The 26,633-nt window shown below is 43.4% G+C and overlaps 1 protein-coding gene across 15 annotated transcripts in view; it reads right to left on the bottom strand.

Moving 5' to 3' along the window:
* The window catches only part of LOC131109441 (receptor-type tyrosine-protein phosphatase F-like), a 173,607-nt gene that overhangs the window by 54,324 nt on the left and 92,650 nt on the right, over window positions 1-26,633 (bottom strand). For 8 of the 15 annotated variants that reach the window (XM_058061455.2, XM_058061452.2, XM_058061449.2 and 5 more), the window contains exons 5-6: window positions 13,501-13,689; window positions 7,022-7,132 (exon numbers count right to left, since the gene is read on the bottom strand). In XM_058061455.2, the coding sequence (XP_057917438.1) occupies window positions 7,022-7,132; window positions 13,501-13,689 (300 nt within the window). Of the gene's footprint in view, window positions 1-2,470; window positions 2,601-7,021; window positions 7,133-11,284; window positions 11,303-13,500; window positions 13,690-26,633 lie in introns of those variants that run through there. The other 7 variants (XM_058061456.2, XM_058061454.2, XM_058061450.2 and 4 more) reach the window with 2 other exon arrangements.

The following is a 26,633-nucleotide window of genomic DNA, read 5'->3' on the forward strand; positions in this document are numbered from 1 at the left end:
CTCGCTTGCTGGCTTTCTCGCTCTGGCTTTGTGCAGTTGTGATATGCAGATGGAGTGACATTAAAAAAGGGGTTCCCATGGAGACGAGAAGGCCCGCTGATGTCGCCGAGGGACAAGGCAAACACTGATGCATGAGGCTCAATGTGCCATCCTGAGAAAATGTACCCCAGAATAAACACACAGGCAACATTTACATATGACTTATTTTCCTTTTTCGGATAACAAGATATTCCCCGCCGTTTCTGACACATCCTGGTTAAGTTTTTGGCACGTGGAACATTGGAAAATCAAACATTGGAGGTCTATAACATAATGAACATCTCCATAGAAGAAGGGAGGCTTCTTTGATTATGAAGAAACAGAAGCCAAGCCGAACGTTCCTCCCCAGTGGGAGGCCATTACTGCTAACCCAACACTGCTAGCTTGAATGTATTGAAAAGACGGTGGCGTTCGGCCATCCCTGTAGATTCCACACTGCGACACCAGCGCAGCATCTGCTGTTCTCTGGGAAAAAAAAAAAAAAAAAGCCCTTGACTATAATTGCTCTTTTTTGCACCGGCCTCCATTAAATTCCAATTTCAAATTTGAAGCCCCCTCCCAACCTTTCACACACCCCTCCCTCCATATCTAATTCAGACTGGAATGTTGTTACACTCATGCTTGTCATTCCATTTGTTGAATAACAGAAGAGTAGTTTTATTTTGATTCTAGCCAGTTTCTTATATAAAAGAAAAAAATAATAATGAGGCCTGGTTCTCTTTAGAGGCGACACGAATAAAAAACTGCAGTCAGGAAAAAAAAAATGATGACACTGTTTGTGTAACTAGTCATGAACTGCTGCACAAAAGAGGGTGCAAATTGGTACAAACACAAAAACTACTGCGATGCCTGACAAATACACCGCATGGCGCCACTGTTTCTAACCCCCCATGTAGGATTTGTCTAATAATTATTATCACTATGAGGATATCGGTGTTACATTTATGCTAGCATGTCTTCCAAAGCATTTGGATGACAACCCAAAAAGGGCACCGCAAATGTCAACCACCCCGTGAAGTGTCCCAAGTGACTGTTTTTTGTCATAAAGCATGAGGTCGAGGTAGGAGTTTTGTCCTTGACGAAACAAACAAGGACGGTCAAAAGGGAAAAAGGTTCCTGTCGGGAAGCTGATTCTGACATGCAAGGACGGGAAGACTAAGATTGCTAAGTCTGGGAAGGAGGCAGGAATGACATTCTCAGGCACGGCATGCATGGAAGCTGAGGAAAAGACACAGGAAGGATTCACAATTACACTCGGGAGGCGATAAAGCAGAAACTCTCTCATCGAAATACCCACGTCCAAAACTGATATGCGGTACGACCGATGCACGCATGACGAGCCGGTCCTGTGACAGTTCACTGTGAGTTTTCACAACACGCACTCGGGAATGAGCCCGCTCAGGAGTGGGCCCTAACGTTAGACCATTATGCTAAAAAGTGTCTGTTATTCCACCATGATAGCACAGTGCTAAGAGTAGACAGTCAATGGGGCCATGCGTATTTTCAACACTTAATGTCCTGAATAATTCATGGCATGCGGTCAGGTTTGGAGAGCCGCTGAAGAATAACATGACGAGAGGGCAGGTAATTGTTATCGATCCCCCCTCCCCCCTATCACCGAGACCTCTATCCTGTTGAGATGCAAGCTGGTAGAGACAGGGCCGGGGGGACTCCATCAAAAATAAGAGCGCTTGCCTTGTTGTCGGATATCTACTAAACGTAACAGCCTTGACAAAGTGTCCGAGGATGGCGGAATGCGTTCAGTCAATCGGTAATCTGAGGGAACTGGCACAGTCAGCGGGCGCCCAAGAAATCCTGGCAGGGAGAGCGGCCATGATGGCCAATCAAGCAACTGCCAGCTCCATCTTAAATATTCTCACGGTTGGCAGTTTTGCAGCGGTAAAAATGACTTCCCGAGCTTTAGTTGTCAGGAAAAGTATATTTGCGTTAGTTTGCTTCATTTGCATGAATGTCTGCCTTTTAGGACCTGAACCCACGTGAGCGGCTTAAATACCTGACCAACGGGTTTCCAACGGAATAGCCAGGTAATACGGTAAAGGTAAACTTGTGAGCGCTAAGACGGGGTTGGGTTGGCGATGGACAGGATGTTGTTGAGTGACAACAACAGTGTTGCTAAGGAGGAACAATGCAGCACAGATCTAACAAAGCCTGGAGCTAAACTGCACAAGAGGTCCTTGTGTGTTCTGGCAAGGCGGACTAAAACCTGTTTTTAAGGCATGCGGTAACGCCACGGGGGCTTCATGCAAATGAGGCGACAATCATCCAAAAAACAGCAATTACAGAGAGAGATTTTCATCTATTTCAGGGAAGGGATTTTGGGGCCGTTTTTATCGGGATCTCACCTAGAAACTGCGTCAAATTAAAAGAGGCGGAGCTGAAGGGGGTGGGGTTAGAAGTGAAAAGGACCAACCTTCGCGCTGATCTGTGCGCAGATGAAGTGATTTGGATGGAGGTGAGCAATGGGATGGCAGAGTGGAGAGGAACACACCACAGTGAAAGACAACAGTGTTATGGAAACAGGCCATGAGGAACCCCTCCACCCCCCCCCACACACACACACATACACACACATACACAATAGATACATTGTGGACATACAATGTCAGGAAAGACTTGGTTATTATCTCACATAGGGGTTCATTTTTTTAGCCATTTTCCACTGAATGAGAACATGGTGTCTTTGAATGCAACGCTACATCGGTTAGAGTGTGATTCGAATGTTCAGCTACTTTTTTAAAAGATCGATTTTCAGACGTTCTCCTGTCTTCGAATTGATCTTTCTGTTAAATAAAAATATTAATTAATTTACTCATTTAAATACAAATATAAATAAATACATATTTTTAAATGTATTTGATTAATTTTTCTTGATTAAATTAATTTTGCTTTATATTTTATGTATTTGTATTATTTTTGATATTTATATTTATTAAAAAATATAATATAAAAAAATAAATATTCATAAAAGAAATAAAAAAACAAAAAAATAACTTAAACTATATTAGGAAAGCAGGAAGTGAACAAATGTAACAGTGACTGATTGTAAAAGTACCAGATGGAGGGGTAGGAATTAATAAGCTTTGCTTCTTCCTAATAATAATAAAGATACTTGCAGAAGATGATTAATCATGACAAATTAATAAAAAAAAACTGTGATTAATCTTAAAATTAAATAAATAAATAAAATCAAATAAAAACCTAAACTATATTAGGAAAGCAGGAAGTGAACAAATGTAACAGTTACTGATTGTAAAAGTACCAGATGGAGGGGTAGGAATTAATAAGCTTTGCTTCTTCCTACTCCTTTTGGACATGTGGAACTGGGAACTGATTATGGGATGCACTCAATTGTAATCTGATGCATGTTCAAATGAAATTAAACCATTACCATTATAATAATAATAATAATAAAGATACTTGCAGAAGATGATTAATCATGACAAATTAATAAAAAAAAACTGTGATTAATCTTAAAATTTGTAATACACTTTTCACCTAGTACTCTGAAATATGTGGCATATCATATTTCCCATAAACACAGCACTCAGCATCGAAGCAACGTTGAATAGAAATAGTTTGTCTTGACACACAGGCACACAAAGGACAGCATGAAAAAGATATTTTGAGAGGCAGGAAAAGCGTGACGGCAGCACTCCATCCCTGTGACATATGGACACGTCGCAGGGATGTATGAAGCAACGCCAGCAGACAGAAGCTATATTCCACAGCGGACAAATGGAGCCCACGGTGAGCGATCACGGGGGCACTTTCATTCCACCCACGCTCCGTCGGAAGAGGGTCACTGGGAGCGACACACCCTCACACCTACAAAATGTACCACGCTCTTCACGGGCAGGAGTGAGGCGGGGAGCAAAAAAATAACTATTTCCTTCCCTGCACTGAAATATGAAGACATCATCCTGCGACGAGGGTGGCGGCTGCCGTGGGGGCAGCAGAGCCCAAATCAGGATCCGGTAGTGCCGCTGACTGATGGAAAATGAACACGTTGGCAGACGATAACGAGCACATTTAAGACGTCGGATGAAATGGAGGGGGGGGGGGGGGGCGTTGGTACCAACCTGTGCAAAGTTAGGAAATAATTCATTCTCACATTCTTGGATGTCGCTTTGGAATATAGCGGCAAGATTAAGGATGATTTAAATTCCTGTTGCGCTAAGTTGCCGGATGTTCATCAGGAAAATATATCACAGCGTTACTTTTACCTGTCAATAGCGGTGCCTGTAAAGCTTAACACTCCTGAGGTGAAATAAATTTGAATTTTAGGGAAATATACACCACTGAAAACGCACAAATATATATTATTTAAGTTCGTAAAAATCATATAAAGCAACCGCAGTAAGTGACAAATGAACGGATGTGTTAGCTGACCAACCCAATGAACAAGCGAGCAACGTGACGAAGCAACTGTCCTCATGGCGTCTGACACTGGTTGTCACGTTTGCCCCTTTCCACTGTGGCGAACACCCTGTACTGGTGGCCAGCCAATCACAGGGCACATATAGACAAACAACCATTCACACTCACATTCATACCTATGGACACAGAGATGGCCGAGGGTGGGATTGAACTCTGGTCTGGAAACATGACAATGGAAAGCAGTGCACCAGATTATTAATAATCTTATTAATAAGATGTTCTGTCATGTTTATTTCATCGGTGGCTAACTTTTTTATGCTAACGATGCCTTTTTACGGTTTTTGTGCAGATATGTTAAACCCCTAAATCCTCCCAAAACAAAGAGGGACTAGACCTAACGTCATCCCTCATGTTTTGGAGCCAATCAAACCGCAGACAGCTGAGCCGCGGTCCCCCCCCCCCTCCTCGCCATGGTAACAAAGATGAAGTGAAAACAAGGCTTTTGTTCGCCGACCAGACAACTACACTTTTAAAAGGTTACGCTCCATTTGATTTCTATCTCTAGCGCCGGTGTGCGGCGGATGGGGGGGTGGAGGGGGGGGGGGGTACGGGGTTGACAGCTATCTGGGTGGTGTTGGAGACCTGCGAGCCCGGGGGCCCTGCTGGCGCCACGCCACACAACTACTGTAATTACCCGGGAAGAGGAAGAAAAGGCGGCGTCTGCACCTGTGACAGACGCGCTCTGATTAATAGGCCAGACCGCCTCGCGACTCCCCTCGTTTGATTGAAGATTGACGAGCTAAACCTTCTCCAGCCTTTTGCCGCGTTCAATCTACGTAACGGATGGCGCTGCTGTCCTTGATCGGAAAGATCTGGGAGGGCATTTTTTTTTCTTGCTATTCCACTTTTCTTCGACAGTACGACAGAACGTCAACTTGGCTATACTTTAGACCAGCCATCACCAAATGGCGGAGCTGGGTCCAGATACGGACGCAGTCGTGGACGCATGACGGACCCATGATGGGCTGATCGCAGTGGCAGCTTGCGGGTGCAAATGCTTTAGTTATTACGGTTATCAGTTGCTATGGTTACGTGACAGCAATCGCGGGGACGTCACCCAAAATGTTTGATTACTTGTCGAGAAGCGAATGAGAGAACCACGGCTCGCTCCAAAATAAACCAAAATTTATCGACAAAACCGAAGACTTAAAAGTGAACGGACGGACCAATAAGCGTTGACTCTTCCTGTGTCTCAAATGTTCTGAAACGCGCTCGTTTTTAAGCTAGCGCTAGCCACAAACTAAGCGGTTAGCTGCATGCTAACCACTCGACCACCGTGCAGCCCTACAATTTAACAAGCAAAAAAAATTTTTAAAGAATAAAGAGAAAAAGTCATGATTTTCGAGAATAAAACTGTAATATGATGAAAAATCATGTCATTTAGAAGCATGACGTTAAAATATAAAAATGTTATTATTGTCTGCTGGCAATTAACCCAGTTCTCCTAGCGGTGAGGTCTGCATGCTAACCACTCGAGCACCGTGCAGCCCTACAATTTAACAAGAAAATTTTTTTTTAAAGAATAAGGACAAAAAGTCATGATTTTCGAGAATAAAACTAATATGATGAAAAATCATGTCATTTAGAAGCATGATGTTAAAATATAAAAATGTTATTATTATTGTCTGCTGGCAATTAACCCAGTTCTCCTAGCGGTGAGGTCTGCATGCTAACCACACAACCGCCGTGCAGCATTTCACATAAATATGGTACTTTTTCGTGTATTGCAGTATTATTTTGTGTTTATCTGTGCATGCGTTGGTTTGCATCACAGTAACGGAAGAAGGAACCACGTTCTGGTTAGATGACAGCCTGAGGGAAGCGCTGCTGCCTACATCGTTACTGAAAATGAAATGCAGGACAATATCGATATCTGGAACATCGCTAATAAAAATGCTTCCTGAAATGTGAGGGATTCGCTGCCTTTTCCTCTGATGCTGCTAATTTGGAACCACGCGGACTGGGAGTACATTCTCTCCAAGGTAGAACATGCTTTTATATTTGCTTTTAACAAAGTTTTGAAATGTTAAAAGCATGCGTCCCCCCACCCCCCCCCCCCATCCCCCCTTCTCCCTCTCAACACTAACAACTGGAGCTGCTATTCTGTTTCATGTACATCAGACATGCTGGCGTATCCACTGGGGCTGACCTACACGACTCTCTCTGCTGTAGCAGCTTTTTTTTTTTCTTCTTCTTTCCTCCGCAGCGCTGCCCTTGCCTGCCCTGCATTAGTCTGCTCACGGAGGCACCAGGACCCGAAAAAAGCAACCAAACCTTGAAACTCTACAAGCCGCCGTGCCTATCACAGCTAAAGGGAATAATGGAGCTTTGCCACACTGTCCAAACAAGCCTTTCAGTGTCAGCTGAGGAAATGTTTTCCATGCAGCTTTGCATCGCGTCCAGTTCTCATCCCCGCAGGAAGTGGAAAAAAAAAGCACAATTGCGATTTAGACATCATGAATAGGAGAAAGATGGATGGTCACTTCAATGGGAAACATAAGCGGTGGCCATCTTTTGACCTTACCTCGGACGTAGAGGTTGGCGGGAGCCGAGTAGCGGGTTCCAGCGCTGTTGGTGGCGACGCATTCGTATTTCCCCTGGTCCGATTCCTCGCTGTTCTCAATTTGTAGAGCTCCTGCACCGTGGAAGGGATGAATAACTTTAGCTGCAAATCAAACTTGGCATGGTAGCAGATATCTAGTCAGTATTCAGTCACCGGCCAGGAAAGCCCACCGACTAAAATACCTGAGCTTTGACCACAACAATGCTAACCAAGAAAGCCTTTCTAAGTATTAGCGTTATTTTACACTGAACACAAAGCTGACATTGGGGAGAATGAAAGCTGACATTTGGCCTTCATTTCAGTATTTCAGTTGTTAGCAGTAGGTTAGAGCTAGCATGTTGTTCCTAACCGTGCCGAGACATGTGACTCATGCTGCGGCCATTTTGACACATGTGAAAACATATATATGGCGATCATGGAGAGTAAGTACATCCCAAATGACAAGCGACAACGTCATTAAAAAAAAAAAACAACAACAACAAAAACAAACTCACCTGCCAAAACGTGAAAGACAAAGTTTGGACATTGCTGTTTTGGTGGATTATTATTATTATTTTTCTGGATCAAATCCAAATCTTAACTGCCAACGACAAACCGCTTATTCTGCTGTACGTTCAGGAGTATGTCCACACGATACAGCGTGGTCACACACTCCGCTCCTCAACCTGGTTGTCTTGATGAAGAACGCGCCAGCTGATCATCAGGTGAACACCACCCTGCTGGCTAGCGCTGTCATTACAGGAGATGGAGCATGCGCTTAAACACTTCAGTTTGCACGTCCACTCCATTAACCAGCAGGTGCATCGTCGATAAAAAGGAGTCTAATTAGCATCTGGTCAAAAACGTTAGCATTCACACCTGTGGCTGTAGGCAAGCTGTGTCCAAAATATGGCCCGTGGGCCAATACAATTTAACATTCATTCATTCATGTTCTACCGCTTATCCTCATGAGTGTCGCGAGGGTGCTGGAGCCTATCCCAGCCTATATCATTTGGAGTCACTAATTAACGTAGCATTTGGAATGTGGGAGGAAACCGGAGTAACCGGAAAAAACCCACACATGCACGGGGAGAACATGCAAACTCCACACAGAGATGGCCGAGGGTGGGATTGAACTCGGGTCTCCTAGCGGTGAGGTCTGCGCGCTAACCACTTGACCTCCGTGCTGCTCTACAATTTAACAAGCAAATAACATTTTTAAAGAATAAATAGAAAAAGTCATGATTTTCGAGAATAAAATTGTAATATTATGAGGAAAAAACATGTAATTTAGACGCATGACGTTTAAATATTAAAATTATATTATTTTTATTATATTATTGTATATTATTAATATTGTATTATTATAATAATATATTATTATTATTGTCTGCTGGCAATTAACGCTTCGTCCTCTTTGTGGTTTAGACAAACAATGCACAAAAATACTATGCTATGCTATGCTACACTATGCTATACTATGCTATGCTATGCTATGCTATGCTACACTATGCTATACTATGCTATACTATGCTATGCTATGCTACACTATGCTATACTATGCTATGCTATGCTACACTATGCTATACTATGCTATACTATGCTATGCTATACTATGCTATGCTATGCTACGCTATACTATACTATAAATCCCAGCCTCAAACGACCAGTCGAAGAAGTCCATGCTCACAGGAGCTGCTACCTGAGCGTACCAGAAGTTCAAAACAGCAGAATAAGCGGTTTTCCCGTCTGGCACATCCTCAGCCGTGCTCCGTGTTTCCTTCCGAGGAAGCGACCTGGCACATTTCCAAACTTTAAGTTTCATGTTTACGTTTAAAAAGTGGTACATGTGTTGGTGACAAGCGAGGGAGAAGAAACATGACGCCTCAGTAAACAGCATGACGCCAGCCGGCCGCCATGCTGTTGCGACATGACAGAATGCTCCGGGTGTAAGATGACGTCGGGGTACACTTGGCCACACCATGCAGCATGAGATGAATGCGACAAACAAGGCTCATCACCGACCCGACCGACTCCACATCGAGGCCAAGGTAAAAAGAAAACCCAAATAAAACGCAAAGGGCGGGACCGCCGCCATCTCCTCACATCTCATGACAGCACATCCTTTTCCGAAGTGTTTGCTCTGCACGCTGAACTGATTGCCGTGTGATTCGGCGCTAGCGTGCACCTGCATGCTAATGCTGCTGTCACCAAGCTGTCAATCTGCCCGCGTTCACCCCGGAGAAAACAGTGTGAGCCGTGCAGGAATGCGGGCGGTTAAGTTGACAGACCTGCGACACTTTGGGGAAAAAAACAACAAAAAAAAAGCTGTCACTTCCTTCCAACTGTTTGAACACAAGTGGATCCGCTGCAAAGTCACTGCTTTATTTTTTTTGGTGCGCAGGAAGGAAAAAAATCAAATTAGCAGAGTTGTGCTGGGATCCTGGCTCCATTGCCAAAGATCTCATTTTGGGACAGACGTCCACTATTTACCTGCGTGTTCTACAAAGGAAGTCAAATCAACCATCTTCACAAGGCATTTGCATTGGGGGGTGGGGGGGCGTCAATGCTAATGCTAATGCCGCGCCCATTTACATTTTGTCTGTGCGGAGGAAAGCAGGTAGGAGCCTCCTGAGGCTGAGCTGACCTTCAGTTTCAAATGCAACTCCCGGCCGATTGGCCCCCAGAGTGGGAGGTCGAGACGCTGATGCTCAAGGTGGGAGGTGGGGGTGGGGGTGGTTACAGTGGAACGTCTCCAGTCCAGTGCCGATTGAGGTGGCAACATTCCGCAAAATGTTCATGTGTTCATGCGAGACCGGACAAATCTGGTGAGATTACGGTCCTGGCAGGAGCGAGGGAAAGTGTAACGATAATCCTAGAGTCGGGAACTCGGTGCAATATGGCCAAGATAAAAGGCGGCCAGTAGGCGTGTCACGAAACACCCAACTCATGAGACGAGACCGTGCGCCAGATTTTAGATCAGATTTATTGGACGTGAAGTTGTATGACATCCCAACCAGAAATCCACCAGAATATGGCTGAAGGGACAAATTGGGGGGGTAAGTCACCTTTGATGGCCTACCCTGCCGATGGGGATGTCATACAACTTTATGTAAAAAATCTGAACTGTCCCTTTAACACTCATTTTCAGAAAAGTGCAATGAAAAAAATAACTGTTCTATTTAATCTTGTCACAAAACAATGCAGTTATATTTTTAAATATTTATTGTCACCATTTTTGAGACCAAATAAACCACGGTTGTGATATGTATATAATGAGATAATAATGTATAATATTTGGTATGTCAAATGATTTATTAAATTAAATTCACACATTTTGTAATTAATTAATCATGATTAATCACTATTATCAACTCTCGAAAAGTATATTTGAATACATTTATCCAACACGAGCCTCTTTAATAGTAGCAGAACATTTCAATCTCCACATTATTAAACCGCTATTATGAGCAACGAAGGGGTTGCGTTCAAAGACATCACGTTATTAAGTTTCCAGTGTATTTTCCTGCATGCTAGCAAAGTCTACATCCGAGTTAAGAGTTAGGAAGCAAGCGATTAAAAATTGTCTCTTTATTTGTTTGTTTACACGCAAACTTTATAAGGTTGTTTGTGATGTTCAGAGTGTCCCTGAATGCATCTCACCATCTGGTAATGAGAATGAGGATGTTCCCAGGATGGAGGGCTAGAGACGTGTGTATGTGTGTGTGTGTACCATACAGTATTTGAACTGTGTTGGTGTGTGACGTCATCATAAAGTTATGGAAAAGTTATCAAATATAGACAACTTGATGTGACGGACGGTGATGCTAATTAGCCCGGCTTTCTTTTGTTCTGGCTATTCAGTACAATACCATAACACAATGTGGTTTCCACTGTAAGGGAAGTACGGACGTATTGAACAATATGTCTGTCGGGTCATACAACAGTTAAATCCATACAGCGATTCCAATAATGCGTTAATAATGCGACATATTAATAAAATGTATATGGTGGAGACTGGAGGTCCTGCTGGGTTTCTGACAGCAACACCTCATGACAAGCAGACCATGGCTTTGCGTCACAACAGAACAACGAGGAAAAAGTGGAAGAGGCGTCGATGAACCTGGAGATGCGGGAGTGAGGGGTGGGGGGTGCTTGTGCAGGGGGTGGGGTCTGGATTGATCGTGTGAGAAGATGGTATAGATGTGGATGTTTGCCCAACACATTCTCCATCACGGTGCTTACCTCTAATTGGTGTACCGCCTAGGTGGGAGTGGTTTTAATGCAAGAGAGATTTAGTTAGTCATCCACTTCATCAGAGAAAAAAACATCTCCTGATATGAATGTGACAGAGATGAGAAGGGACAAAGTGCAATCGAGCGCCTCCTGAAAGTGTGAAAGTTGATAAGGAGCCCGGCGCTTCATGGATCAGTCGCCACGCATCCAGGTTGTTTTCCCTGCAGACCAACAATGCGGACGCATCCGCCTTTGCTTGACAGCAGCGTTGGAAATAATGGCTGCTATTTGCCCTTCGGTCCTGGACTGCAGCTTTTGTGTATGGATAGCAAAGTAAATAGAGTGGAATCGACAGGGAGTCGGTATCGCCGTACAATGGAGGGTTCGGATGCTGGGAATAGTTTTAAAGCACCTCCGTCCTAATTGTCACATGGTCAGAAAATGAAGAATTAGGGATAATATTGTGTGAATTCATTTGCTGTTTTCCATTTATTTATCCCTCTACTTCTCTATTGGACTCATTTTTGGTTTGCTAACTCCTCCCACATTTCCCAACTGATTCAAGGTCAAAATGTCGACTTCATTCCAAACATGTTAGCTGTCCAGCTGGCCATCGTTTGAAAAGAAAACCCACACTTACTGTGATTTCATAATTTCCGGAATAATTTTCCCAAGAAAAAATCATTATTTGGTGCCCCCCAGGGAACATTCGTCTTATTCTATGCACGGTGGCATTGCTGGATATTATTAGCGTATTTGATTTTTGCTGCAAATAAATATATGCTGCCCTCTGGAAAGAAGACATTTTTCATAAAAAACAAAACAATTAGGACATTAGGCCCCAAAACGGGAATATATGTGTTATTTCACACTGAACCATACGTATATACATTTTTCAAACTATCATATTTTTGGTTTTCATTTAAGTTGTTGCTATTATTGTACTGCTTCTATTGATCCTTATTTCTTATTTGTAGCATGTCCTTGAATGCCCAGAAAGGTGACTAGAAATATCATTAATGATTATTATCCTAGACATTTTTCCCCAATGGGAAAATAGCATCTATGATCTTTACACTATTCATTTTGAATATATATTTTTTACATTTTTTTATATAAAATATTTATTTGTGTATTCCAGCATATACTAATAATACAAAAAAATACTAATAAAAGGAAATATTTAGTTTACACGTTTAGCCTTAAATGCAATTATTTGGAATTTTTCACCCATAAGAATTGAAAAAGTGTTATTTTCCCAATTTTTTCTGGTCTGAGAAGTTTCAAGTCAATTGCAATAATGTAAAGCCTGATGCAACAGCAGATGTTGGGAAGAAGTGGGGGCGGGGGCGGGGGCGGGGGCGGATAAAAGGAGCTGTTAGTCTGAGGGCAACACATACATATCAGCGCTTTTCCAGGCACCCCCTCTCGACTACAGCACAGAAGGAAAACTAATTAAAAGTTTTCTTGGTAGACCTAATAGTTAAAAAAAAAAGTCACGCACACAATCACGGCGTTTTTTTTTTTCATTTGCAAATAAAAAAAAATAGCGTTGTCTTAATTTGCTACTTTGGTTTTGTTTGTGCTGCTGACCTGCTTCTGACAGCGGCAGACAGCGCTCTGCCTGACATCCTCGCAATGAAAGCTAATCTTTAATCTCTGCGTGGGATTCATTCAGTCACGATAAAACACGGAGAAGAAAAAAGTACATGAAACAAAGCAGAAAAAAAAGGAAAAAAGGAGAGTAAACCTGGCCGCATGACACTCTTATTGTGGCCGTGTGTGACCTCGCCAAGGAGGATGTTTCTGTGGCTGTGTTAGCCAATCAGGTCACGCCGGAAGGTGTCATCAAAGCAGGTCAGCATCGTCATCATAACGTCTGACCGCGTACAGTTCTGGAGTGAAATGATGACTGAGATGTTTCAATTCTTCATAGAAATGAGTGTGTGTGCAAAAAAGGTTGGGGACCCCTGGTCTACACGACCTGGGTAAGGTTTCTAGCATGTGTGCTCCTCGTTTTTGTCCGTTTTCACATGGAGGTGATGCTGCCGTGAATGCATTTTCATATTTGGTGTATTTCCACCTGACGTTTTTTTGACACACTTGCCATCATCATAGAAAGTTTTGTAGATCCATACAACAAAAGCATATACTCTAATAATAATAATACAACAAATATCATGATGATATCGTAATAACAATAATAAAAAAAGGTCAAAGTGTACCTGAGTGAAGCTGTCTGATGCGTCCATTGCTGCTGCTGATGTCCACAGGAAGCATGTCCTTGAACCAGGAGATCTCCGGGTCAGGATTTCCGCTAGCCGCGCACAACATGATGGCGGTTCTGGTCCGTTCCACCACCTTCAGCTGGGGGCCCATGTCAATGGTGGGAAAGCCATGGGGGATCTGGTTCTCTGCAAATGAAAATATATATACATATCGTTCAGCATAATTACTGGATTTTCTGGACTATAAGTTGCTCCGGAGTATAATTCGTACAAGGCCAAAAATGCATAATTAGGTAGAAAAAAACCATACATAAGTCGCTGCGGAGTATAAGTCGCACAAGGCCAAAAATGCATAATTAGGTAAGATATGCTAACACAATGCTTATTCAGCTACACAAAAAATAAACATGAACACAAAAGGTGTCCATTGTTTATGGAACAAACACTTTTTTCATTTATAAGTCGCTCTGGAGTACAAGTCGCAGGAACAGCCAACCTATGAAAAAAAGTGTGACTTATAGTCCGGAAAATACGGTACTAAATTACGCCTTTGGGAGCATCAAGGTTGGAGGACGAGGAGCCATTCTTCGGGTGACAGGCGGGGTCCACCCTGGACCAGTCACCAGCAGATCGAAGCGAGAGTCCAGAGCGCTAGCCATTAAGCTATTTGATCAGCAGGATTCTTACGGTTTCAGGAAGTGATGTTTACTACAAGCCGTACTTTAGATCATTTAGAGTATCTGCTATGGTTTCTGTGATGCAAAATGCCAGCACTATCAAAGATAAATGATGGCGTTGACGATCCAACACCTCCATGTTGGGCTCATGAGCTTGTGCTCCAGCCTGAGCCCTTAACGGCGTCATTAACGACTTCCTATCTAACTTTAATTTCTCCTTAACCTTCTTGGAATCCTCCCTCTTCCTTCTGTGTGCCATCTTTTATTCACTCGGCAGACAATATTGACATTGAGATTAAAGGAAATCAATACAAACTGAGGCAAGTGCATATTGTGCATAAGACATTATTCCCCTGGCCTTTTTCCTTGTCCAAATCTATATTTAAACTTCTTGCAATGACGATGTGAAGTTCAATCATTTATTTCTCTCTCACCGGAGCCCGCATTTTTAAACTAGCAGAGCCTGAGTCAACAGTGCCTCTGCTGGCCGCAGCAAGTACTGCACTCTCTTTTGCTGCCGTTGATGTAATTCATTTAGTAAAACTGACCAAAGCTTCACTTTTTACGGCCATCGGGAATGATGCGAGGCCAACATCCCAACTGCATTACCGATGCAAGGACATTTCCTCAGCATTCAGGCTGAACTGTTTGCAAAACAACAAAGCGTCAAATCGGGAAATTTTCCAACAAAGATTTTTGTATTGCCGCCCATCGAATATTTATGTCAGGATTATTAGCAAATGTGTATCCTGGCTTGTGGAAATAAAAGCAATGCAAGCAGCGAATGAATGAAGGCCAACCCAGCAATTTTACACGAGTCAGCGGTTCAGTCAGACGGAGAGAACACAAACAAGGACGAAATCAAATGGCGAGCGGCGTGGGCGACAAAGATTACACGTGAAGTGTGGGGGTTTTCGTTTGCACTGGGAATGTGGTGGATTTGGGAATGTGCCAAATTATCCATAGGTATGAATGTGAGTGTGAATGGTTGTTTGTCTATATGTGCCCTGTGATTGGCTGGCCACCAGTCCAGGGTGGACAGCTGGGATAGGCTCCAGCACCCCCACGGTAGAAAATGAATGAATGAATGAACGAAGGCATTCCAATAATGGCTGAAGCCCTACTTGAAAACGCTTAACAACAACCTGACTAATATGTTGATGATTATAAGATCATACATATTTGTCTCCTCATTTGCATACCTGCCTTATTTTCCTGTCAAATAAAAAGTTGTCATCGCTGTCTCGCACTTTACAAAGCCTTTGTGGAGATGCTGAGCCCTGCTTGGTGACTCCTGTTGCTGGTTCCGTCTGCCAAGTCATTTGGCGAAGACAAAGACGAGCCTTTGCTCACGTTGGCAGACGGAGACAAGGAGTAGAACGTTCGGAGGGAACCAGATGAATGAATGAATAAATTGGCATCAGCAAGGCAATTTTTTGAAGGAAAAACGTAAAAAAAACATAATCGGGAAAGATGTGGACATCTGTCAAACGGAGACACAATCTCGCTATCAAAGCGTATTTGATGTCTGCGTGCGCTACTGAAGCCATAAGGCACAGCAGATGTTTATTAATGCAACAATGCCTGATATCAGCGACATCCAGCAGACGTGGTTTGGACACACGACTAGCAGAAGAAGACCAGGACATCGGACGCAAACATAACATTGGGAGATGCGAGCAGGCCATGACGTAAGAGTGGTGGTGGTGGTGGGGGGGGGGGGGGGGGGGGTGGGGTCACGGAGTCGACTGCATTAGAAAAACAACATTGGGAGGGGGCCCTTTATTGTAATGAGTCCAATTAAGAGGACATGATGCGGTGCTAAGCTACTGCGGCAAGGAGGTGAAGGCTCCATCAGGCAGGTGCAAGGAGAAGAGCGATGAAAGGAGTACGGAAGGAGAAGAAGAGGAGCGCAGTGGAGGGACGGGTGAGCACCGGGGAGAGGTTGCATGCCAACCTCCTGCCAGCTCCAATTACCAGTGTGAGTGGAGCGTGGCAGCGAGGGCGATGGCTCTAATCAGAGCCCCGCTGAAATAGACCCGTCCTCGTCCTACTGTCCCACTGGGAGGCGGCTGGATCTCAATACTGCGCTAATGTCAGCCCCATTCCCCCCCCCGCCCCCCATGCACTCCTCCACACAAAAACCCAAACATCTCCATGGGGGGAAAGACTCGAGGCAACCCGGTTCCTCCTCGTAATAAGGCAGGCCTGACACGCGCCGCCCTCAAGATGCAAGACACTTCTTGCCTCGTTCTCATTTGGCTGCTTTCTCATTACTGCCTTCAATCCGCAGAGTTGGGGGGGTGGGGGGGGGGCACAAATGATATGTGCTGCTATGAATGTCGAAAGAACCGCTATGACGAGGACGTACACTTTCAAAATGTATAGCATATGTTGGGGAATATTCATGAGGATAAGTTGCTGCAGCATGGCGTGCGTGTGTGTTGTGTGTGTGTGTGTGTGCATGTGTGTATGTGTGTGTTTACTTAGCTTCCTTCTGCATCAATATCACCTCGCATCAATATGCACAATTCCCTCAAACAATACCCTTGAACATTTAAACCCCTCCTTCTCCCCTTCTGGTTGGCTGTCGTTACTTTTACCAAGACATTAAACACAACAGGCCTCTTTGACGCCACACCGACTGCCTGCAAATCAGCCGTGGCATCTGTAAAGCTGGCATCCACGGCACAGATTAAAGGAAAACTGTACTTTTATTTGGAATTTTGCCCATCGTCCACAATCCTGATGTGAAACATGATGACGTTTCTTCCCCGTTTCTGTGACTTCTAAAGAGAGGGGAAAAAAAGGCTAGCATGGGGCAGCTAACAATGCACATGATGCATTGTTAGCGCCGACCTAAGCCGTCTATAAAGCCTGCGGAAAAAGCTACAGCAACATTGTCACTCCACTACCCAGTTGTGAGGTGCGATACCGCTGATTTCTGGCATCACCGATATTCTTCCGATTGTGCAAATGCAGTAAATTTACAGTAAACTAGTACATTTTACAAAGTAGTGTAATTCAAATCATGGCGCAGCTCATTAAATAATTAATATAAGATATCAGTGGATACATATGTACATTTCCTCAAATGACTGATGATTGATTTTACATCTTGGTATCGCAAGTATCGATATCTCAGTATTGAACTGCACATCCTACTACCGAGAGGTAACATACGCTAAAAATGCTTGAATTGAATTGAGCAGTTCAACAGGAAGCACAAGTAAGTGAGTAACTGTAAGCGAGTGTTACACGATGAAACGGTTAGCGCCAGTGTTCCATGCTAACGCTGACAATGTTGTTCCCCTGTAGTTGGCTCTGCCTGGCAACCAGCAACATTACGCTATTCTAAAACAAATAAGAGTGTCATAAAAAATATCTACATGTGCAGTTGGAATTGCATGGGTGACTACATCTTCATCACAAGCATAGACATTACAGCTTATTGAAGATTTAGTAGCAATGTGTAGACAAGTGTACTTCATTATATGGCATAAGGTGTTTTTTATACATGATTCCGCTGACTTTAAAGGTTTTTAAATTGTCCTATCATGATACATCTCATAAATATTGTGATATATGCTAAGGTTCATATCATTTCCATAGCATTCATACAAGGGTCACGGCACATTTACAGCAAGGTATATGCACGTGTTCCGCCATGCAATTTGGACAACAAAGGCCTTCCCTTTGTGAGGGCAGAAGCATTGATGGCGTGAATCTCCATGGAGGAAAAAAAGGTGATGAAAAAGATAAAGATCCAAACCCCCCCCCCTCCCTTGGCATGAAAGCCCCCATTCACCACTTTCTACGAGGCAGATACATTGTGGTTAGGACAGGTCGGGATGGGAATGGTAATGGTTACTCCCAAACGTTCCGGCAAGCCCCGCCACGATATCGGCGGGTGTTGTGAAAGTCGCTATGGCAATGGAAGCACATCATCTAAACATTCCGTGCACGCAGCCGACACACCTTGACGCAATGGAGCGTCACCAAAACAAAGTCACAGCCAAAGCAAAAACAAGACGGGACAAGACATCGTGGCCGTTGCCGTTTATCCGGCTGCTCTCGGAGTAAAACGAGTGTAATGCATGCTATGACCTTTGGAACAATATACTTTTTGGTCGGGCTTAGTGATTTTATTTCCTCGCCAACAGGCACATAATCAATAGCAGTCATCTAATTCTCCAACCCCCCCAGTCCTTTCTCCTTTTTCTTTCACTTTTATCACCTCCATCTCTCCACTTTCCCTTTTCTCTCTTTGGGCCAATCTGATATCGTACTTCCACTGTCACGGCTATGATGCACGGCCCCGCCACCGTCCTCTTATTTATGCCTCTTTAGTACGCAACCCTGGCCTGCGACCCGCCGCAGCAACCCAAGGGTGCTTCTCTCAATGCGGCCTTCTGCTGACCGAGTCACCTTGCCTGGTGACGAGTCGGCCTGCACGGCATCCCGTCCTCCATGACGAGGGACATTCTCTAGCGGGATACAGCTGTACATTGCCGTCTGACCGCCTTTGGTTCCATATTTATTTATAGGTCACTTTTTATGACAACATTTGTTTATTTTAAATTAGGGATCCACCGATATGGTTTTTTTGGGGCCGATGCCGATACCGATTTTTTTCCCATCACCCTTAGCCGATGGCCAATTTTGCTTGGGCTGATATTGCTTTTGATCCCTCAATTAACATGAAAAAATGACCATGATAACAAATATTACAAGTCTCATGTTTAAACAAATATTAATTGAAATGTAAACACTGAACACAGTAGGTATTATCAACTTTAAAGGAATAATAATAATAATAATAATAATAATAATATAAACCATGTGCAAAACATTTCTGTGATCACATCGATGTGATGACTGCGTCTCCGCAGCGTGATGCAACACAAAGCTGCCCCGGCGGATGCCTGACTGTAAATCATGACTGTAAATATATCTGCGAACCAACGCGCGTATCGGCCGATACCGATTCGAGGAAAAACACAAATATCGGCCGGCCGATGTATCAATCGATCCTTAATTTTAATCACATTTTATTAATTTTGATTTCATTGTTACTTTTACATTTATTTATAACAGGCTTATTATTAGTTTTTTTTCAGTTCTTGTTTCCTTTTTCATTTTTAACTTAATTTTCTGTTTATTTAGTTTTATGATTTTTTGGTAACTGTTTAATTGCTGAAGACAGAGAAGAAGTAGGATGAAATCAGCTCTGCTTCTTCCTGTTCCCTTTCGTAAGTGTTGAATCATGTGATCATGTGATGTTCCTTGACATAACGTACACAGATACAAGACTGATGGTAGACCTTTAGGATTATGGTATTGTGATATTATGGTATTACAGTATACACAGTTTGTGGTTTAGTGTTAATTTAATGGCATCACCTCAGAGATAAAAGTTAAAAAAAAAAACAAAACAAAACATGAGTCTCAGGCCAGATTCCTGCAGTAACGTGACGTGGCTAATAAGACAAATTGTTCCTCCTGGAGATGGCGGATGAAAAGAACACGGACGGGGTCCAACATCAGGAGAGCATCCAGATGTTTGAGCCATAATCTTTCCCTCAGGTCCTATTCCTCCTCTCTTGCAGAAAAACCTTATTGTACGTTAGCAGGTAAGTACAGGATATACGGTAGTATTTATCGGACATACCGTATAATAAAGCATACTAATTTATATCTCGTATGCAATATACTTATCAGGCTTGCCAACCTTGAAGAAATGTCATTTTAATGTACTTTAAAGGCAATTATCAACTCCAGACATCGGTGAGCTTGTAATCTGTACACATGCAGGTAAGACGCTCCCTGTATGCGCACTCTATACTGCTACACAGACGTTAGGCTAGTCCAACATCGCCCATGTTCACCACTTCCAACCACTTCCGCCTGATGTTTGCCTCTGGCGGAAAGTAAGCCGTCCCTCAAACCTGAACAAATATTTCTCGGAAGCCATTGCTCCGTGCTAACATGGTGAAATCTTCAACAAGATGGGGGGGGGGGGGGGGCAAGCCTCTTTGAAACAGAGTATTTGAGCAATCCACTTCCAAATGTGCAAACCTCCTTATCTGAAAGGTTGGCATGGTTTAACACCAGAATACAACTACATTTAATTCCAACTACATTTAAAGGTCAGAAAAGTGAAAAAAGCACAAAAACAAACAAAAATCACACATAAGAAAACGTCAGCATGTTCCGTCTAAGGACGCCCGAGCTCACATACGTGCACACTTGGCCTGTAAACATGCAGAAAGAAAGAGGGTCAGGGCGAAGGCCTCCTGCCCCCCCATTAGCCAGTTCATCGAGTACAGGCATGAGAACCCCCCCCGACGTGGCCGGACCCATCCATCCATAGCAAGTCAGGGCCTGGGGAGCCGTTGACTCATTGGCCTGCAAAGCCGTAAGGTGGACCTTGCCCTCTACCACCGGCTTACGGGCTCAGGGCACCGTTATTAGCAGATTGGAAACGTGAACCAGGGTCCGGCTACGTTCTACCGTGATGTAACTGGACCACGTGGAAGTCGAATGTTTCCACACTTTTCATTACAGCCACCATTTTGGCAATACGTCTATCTCGTCAACACTATACAAGGTCACCTTGGGAATGGTTTAATTTCATATAAACATGCGTCAGTGCATCCCATAATCAGTTCCCAGTTCCACATGTCCAAAAGGAGTAGGAAGAAGCAAAGCTTATTAAATCCTACCCCTCCATCTGGTACTTTTACAATCAGTAACTGTTACATTTGTTCACTTCCTGCTTTCCTAATATATATATTTGTTATTTTATAACTATTTTATAATTTTTAATACATTTAATTTAATTTTTATTAGGTACCGAAGTACGAGGTGATAGAAGTGTTTCAAATGTACTTCTTCCCTGAGATCATATTTCTCCTCTCTTGTAGAGAAATATTGGATGACATTTTTAGCTAATTGGTTATTTTTAGCCTTATGCATTATTTTAGCTGTTTGAAGATGAACTATATCAGCAAGTTTTAGTATTTGTCATTTTAGAAATAAGGAGTTAATATGTTCTCTGTAGGCGGCATTATGAATTATCCTTACTGACCTTTTTTGCAGTACATTTTTGCAGTACATCTTACCGTTTTAATTAGTTTACAGCTTATATAGCAGTATAAATGTAGTATCCACTCAAAATGAGTCAATACAGCAAATATTGTCTAAATACCTGGCAACAAAAGTGGAATTGAGCAGAGCTGCACGGGTTATCAGTGAGAGCCGCTTCCATGATGACGTCACCGATGGAGCAGGTGTTTGCTCGAGGATGCACAACAAGAGCTCGATGGGGTTCAGGACATACTTGACCCCCCCATGCTTCCTACTGTACGTTGGAAAAGTGCCCATCATTGCGTCTGTAGTCCAGAGTGGAATGTCCTACATTTAGTGCCCTTCTTTGGTGTCAGCAGGATTACAGCCTGGACAGCGTGCGCCTGATTTGAACCACGCCCCTTGGTGGAAACCGTGTAAGAAGACATGACGCCGCTTGGCCAAAGCTGCCAAATCTGACCAAACAACACCTAACAAGTCACGTGGACGGTCATCTTCTCCTGTTACCGAGGAAGGCAAACACCTCCACGAATGCAAACTTGCAACATTTCCAATGACTCGGCAGAAGAGCCTGATCTCCCCCGTCTTAATTATCACAAAAGAAGCTCCCTTAAATCAAGTCAGCGCAAGCAAGAATAGCGGTGCATTAGTGAAGAACGCCAACAAGCCGCGTTTAACCTGCATCCACCCGTCAATAACGTAACATCTGCACGACAGCCAGCCGTCGCAATAATAAAATCAGCCGAGCTCTCACAAGCCTTCAAAACAATCTGGTAGAAATAATAACAACCAAAAGCTGGTTGTTATGGTGTCTGTGGGGGATATTTAGCAGCACACGTCAATTTGCGCATGCCCCCCCCCATCCCCATCTTGTTTGCTGACAATTGGCAGATATGAAGTGATGTGCATGTCTTGTCACATCTTCAATATACGCTGCAGGCCTCGGCCGACAACATCCAGACAAGAGGTTCGATACGTCCTGAGAATGAGCTATGGCAACAACCGATAAGTGCAATTGCCCTGCACTCTCCATCAAAGCACGGGAGCAACGCTTGGGCATGCACACCATGCACGGACACTGGACCGTGCTTGAACGCTTAGCTTTTTCACTAGGAGATAGGTGCTCCTAAATAAAATAGAAATAGCAGCATGGAAAACAATATAGGAGCAATACAACATACACATACTAAGCTACACATACACTACATCGAAAACATATTTATTTAACAACTCAATACACTCATTACAATACACTCATATGTGACTTTTACTCATCTGTATACACCAGTCATTATTTGCACTAAGACCCGTTCATCATTGCACTAAAATTCATATATCTGCAATATGTCTATTGTATATTGTATATATCTGTGTATATTTTGGATTTCTTGTATATATATCTTGTTAAACTGTCTTTTTTTTTACTCTACTTTTTGTATACTTTTTTAACTCGACTATTGCACTGAAAAGAGAAGCTCTCCAATCTCGTTGTACATCTTGTATAATGACAATAAAGGCCATTCCATTCCATTCCATTCCATGTTTTAGCTCTGTATAAACGAATGAATGTTGTATTTTTACGCATCTTTTACTCAGTTTACTTGCTTTTATTCAACTCCATTTTTTCTGTAAAGAGTCTGAGTATTTTGAAAAGCGCTATACAAATAAAATGTATTATTATTATTATTATTAATGGAGCGTATTTCGCACATTTTGACTTTTTTTTTACTAATGTCAGGTTTGGTTGAAATGTACATTTTTTTTGTACTTTCATATTTTTCCACTTTTCTATTGTTTGTCTATGGACAAGAACTAAGCAGCCGATCCAAAGACTAAGTGACCGTCCACAGCTGCACTGAATTTTAGTGGGAATAAAGAGCTTCAATGCCCCCCTGGAATAATATGATTGGCTAAAATGTCTGAAGCTTGTACACAAAAAAAAAAGACTTTTCATGTGTCTTTGCCAAGACCACTTGGCGTCCGAGCGGGAGCCGTTTCCGAAATGCCTCTCAGGCTGTTTCAGGGATTTGTCCAAAAAGAAAAAGGAAATCCGTTCTTGAAGCTGCAGATGTTTTTTTTTTCGGGGTGGATTCTAATACCCCGAAATTACACAGAATTTTATGAGAGGAGGGCACTATAATCTCATTCACCACACATACTGAAAACAAAACAGGATTTCTCAACTCCAAACTCCAAATTGCATGTCTGCCGTGTGGTTTCGCTCCTGCTGGCTCGCTCCAACTTTCTTTTATTTTTGGTCATTGATTGAGGTTTTTTCTCCTTTGCTGCCCACGTTCTCCCTCCCCGCCTTCCTTCCTCCCTCCTCGGCTCCCCGAGGCCACAGACACGATGATCATCGCTGACAGTGCAGCGTTTGCTCTTTACAGATACAGCTCGCCAAAAGCACACAGCAAATTGATGGACAAGCAGAGATGATAAAAATGTTGCCCGAGACCATCCCTACGTCTGAAATATGACACTAGAAAACCCAATTTAAACTTTTGGAAGACATTTATCAGTCACTTCTTTTAAACGGCTTTTGTCACATGAGGTAGAGGTATCGTTGATCGATCGTACGCGGGAAGACGAGAGGGAGAAAAAGGTCACAGGTAAATGAATTTGCCAGGGATTCCATCGAAGGACACGTTTGTCAATGCATTTGGTGGATAATGGAGACTAAAATCTCTTTGAAACATTTACTGAGAAGAAATGAAGTGCCACAGATACCCGGGCGTTTCTTCAAAGAACTTGGGTAACATACCCTATTCTGCTCACAACCACTAGGGGGCATGATTCCATTCCTGGTGTTAACCAGTGTCATAACAAGCGGTCTTGTGGTTGAAGTGCTTAAGCTTGTGGGACGAAGCTGTGACAATCAAACTGACTTTTGGTTTGACCTTGACTGTTATTTCAATGCCGCTGTGCGTCCACGGTGTCGGCCGGGTGAAGCCACCCGCTCTCACCAGGAAAGGTGCATTCATGTGCTTGAGTTCATCCAGGTAAGACAGGGGTCTCTGGCCAGTCAGAATCTGCTAATCACTTTTCAATTAGCGCTACAAAGTCAACCCCGACGTGGGGTTCGGTAGCAGTCCTGAAGTACTTGGAAGTGTGACCAATCACAGCGAAGTGGGCGTGGTCGTGAGAGAAATAAATTAAAACAGACAGTTTTGAAATCCACCTGGAGTAGGTGCAGATTCTGGAAGATCAACAGAGTTTTCTATGCGTGTTATTGTGTGTAGCTTGCTCTATCGGAGTCCACAATCCAATACCAAGGGCCCAAAAATGAGCATAATAAACGAAAGTATTGTGCGGTGAAGTGATTCACTGGGACAACAACGCAGCAAACCAAAGCCGTCCTCGCGTCCTTGGTCGTGTGAGGCCGCAGACCGGGGCCGTCCACTCTGCCATATTGTCTACGTCTTTGTGAGAGGCGAGCAAAGACAAATGCAGTTTGTAACTGTCAGCCCGGATATGATCTACGGCGCCGGGCCTCCAGCAGCAGATGGTGGGAGATATTAAATCTCAGACACAGAGGAGCTCGCAAACACACCTGAAGAGGTAAAAGCCTGCGCTGGTGCGTGTGTGTGTGTGTGTGTCCGCAATACGCACACATGTTGTGACAACAAACACCAACCGCGCAACCTGCTCCGGCCGACCGTTTAACGCCAAGCCCGCCAACATGCCGAGCCATTGAGTTGGCGTTTAAAGACACAATGGCGTGGGGCGCCTATCTGTTACACAACATACCATATTTCTGCTCATTGTGAACCATTTGAATAGCGGAGAGCAAAGGAAGGGATTAAGTTGTCGGAGAAGCACGGCCGGGTGTTAAATCATTCCACTATAGCTCATGTACGTATTTATCTTCGCCCGTTGAAGAGGCGCAATGAGATTTCCCAGCTATTTATCCAGCCGGTTGTGTTGTCCGCACTTGCCCGGCTGCTGGGATATTTATTACCGGCATTGTGCTGCAGCGCTTCCCTGCCTCTGCACCCGGGGACTGCGATGGCGGACGAGCAAATAAAGGAAGCGGCGAGGCTGTAATTTGTTTACTGACACCAATCACAGCGCCGCTAAATACAGTCAAGCTGCAAACCGACGCGGGTTCCAAAAGATACATCTCCGTTCACAGCCCGACGTGCGCATATGTCAGCGCTATTAATATTCCGAGGAGCAGCGTCGTCCCGATGTTTTTTGTGGGTTTTTTCTTCTTTGATACGAAGGGAGCTGGGGGTACTCGCTCGGCGCTTTGCGTGACCTTTACAAACACCAAACTTTCTGAGATTACGAGTTCAAAGTGGGTTGACAGGCGGGTTCACTTCAAAAACTTTATGCAGCCGCCGTCTGGGGGGAAAAAGAAAATTCTAATTTATACTCTGGCAGGGGAGGACTTTGGTAATGATGGGGCTTTTGATCTGTTAGCATTAGATAACATTTCGCCTTTCGAGAGATACGTCTGCAGTCTTCCTAAGGACGAGACGACGCCCTCCAAACAGAAAGCCTGGATAAATATTGAAGACAAAAGATAGCTGCCATTAAAAGATAAATGCTTTTTCTTTTACTTTGCAACGGCACGGTCGGTATGCCGGTACTTGGGTCTACTGGGGAGTGAAGCTTTCCAAACGACACCAACCTGTGGCTGTAGGCAACCTCCTGATGTCCATCTCTGCATGCACTACGCTACTCAGCCGTTACAATGAACTCATCTGCAGTATTGATCTAAATATAATGACCACATTTATTCATTTTCTACCACTTATACTCACGAGGGTCGCTGGGGTGCTGGAGCCTATCCCAGCTGTCTTCAGGCGAGAATATATATATAATATAATATAATATTTAAATGTGTACATTCTTAACTATCATCCAAGTGTAAAAAGAAAGTCATCACATTGAATACCACATACTATAATATATAATATAGTATAACAAAATAAGTCAATAACATTATACGTGGTACGAGGTGCATAAAATAAACAAAATAATCAAAATAAACAAAATAAACAAAAATAAATAAAAAATACAAAAAATACAAAAAAAAACCCTTAAACTGTATTATGGAAAGCAGGAAGTGAACAAATGTAACAGTTACTGATTGTAAAAGTACCAGATGGAGGGGTAGGATTCAATAAGCTTTGCTTCTTCCTACTCCTTTTGGACATGTGGAACTGGGAACTTCAAATGAAATGAAACCATTACCATTATATTTAAATGTGTACATTCTTAACTATCATCCACGTGTAAAAAGGACGTTGGAGGATGACAAAGTGCCAAGTTGGACTTTGGCATTTTGGTTAAAGGCCCCCCCCCACACACACACACACAGACTAGGGAGAACGCTCAAACCAAGGACATTGTGGAACT

The sequence above is a fragment of the Doryrhamphus excisus genome, linkage group LG2 (assembly GCF_037039965.1).
Source record: "Doryrhamphus excisus strain RoL-2023G ecotype Guam linkage group LG2, RoL_Dexc_Guam_v1.1, whole genome shotgun sequence".
Lineage (NCBI taxonomy): Eukaryota > Metazoa > Chordata > Actinopteri > Syngnathiformes > Syngnathidae > Doryrhamphus > Doryrhamphus excisus.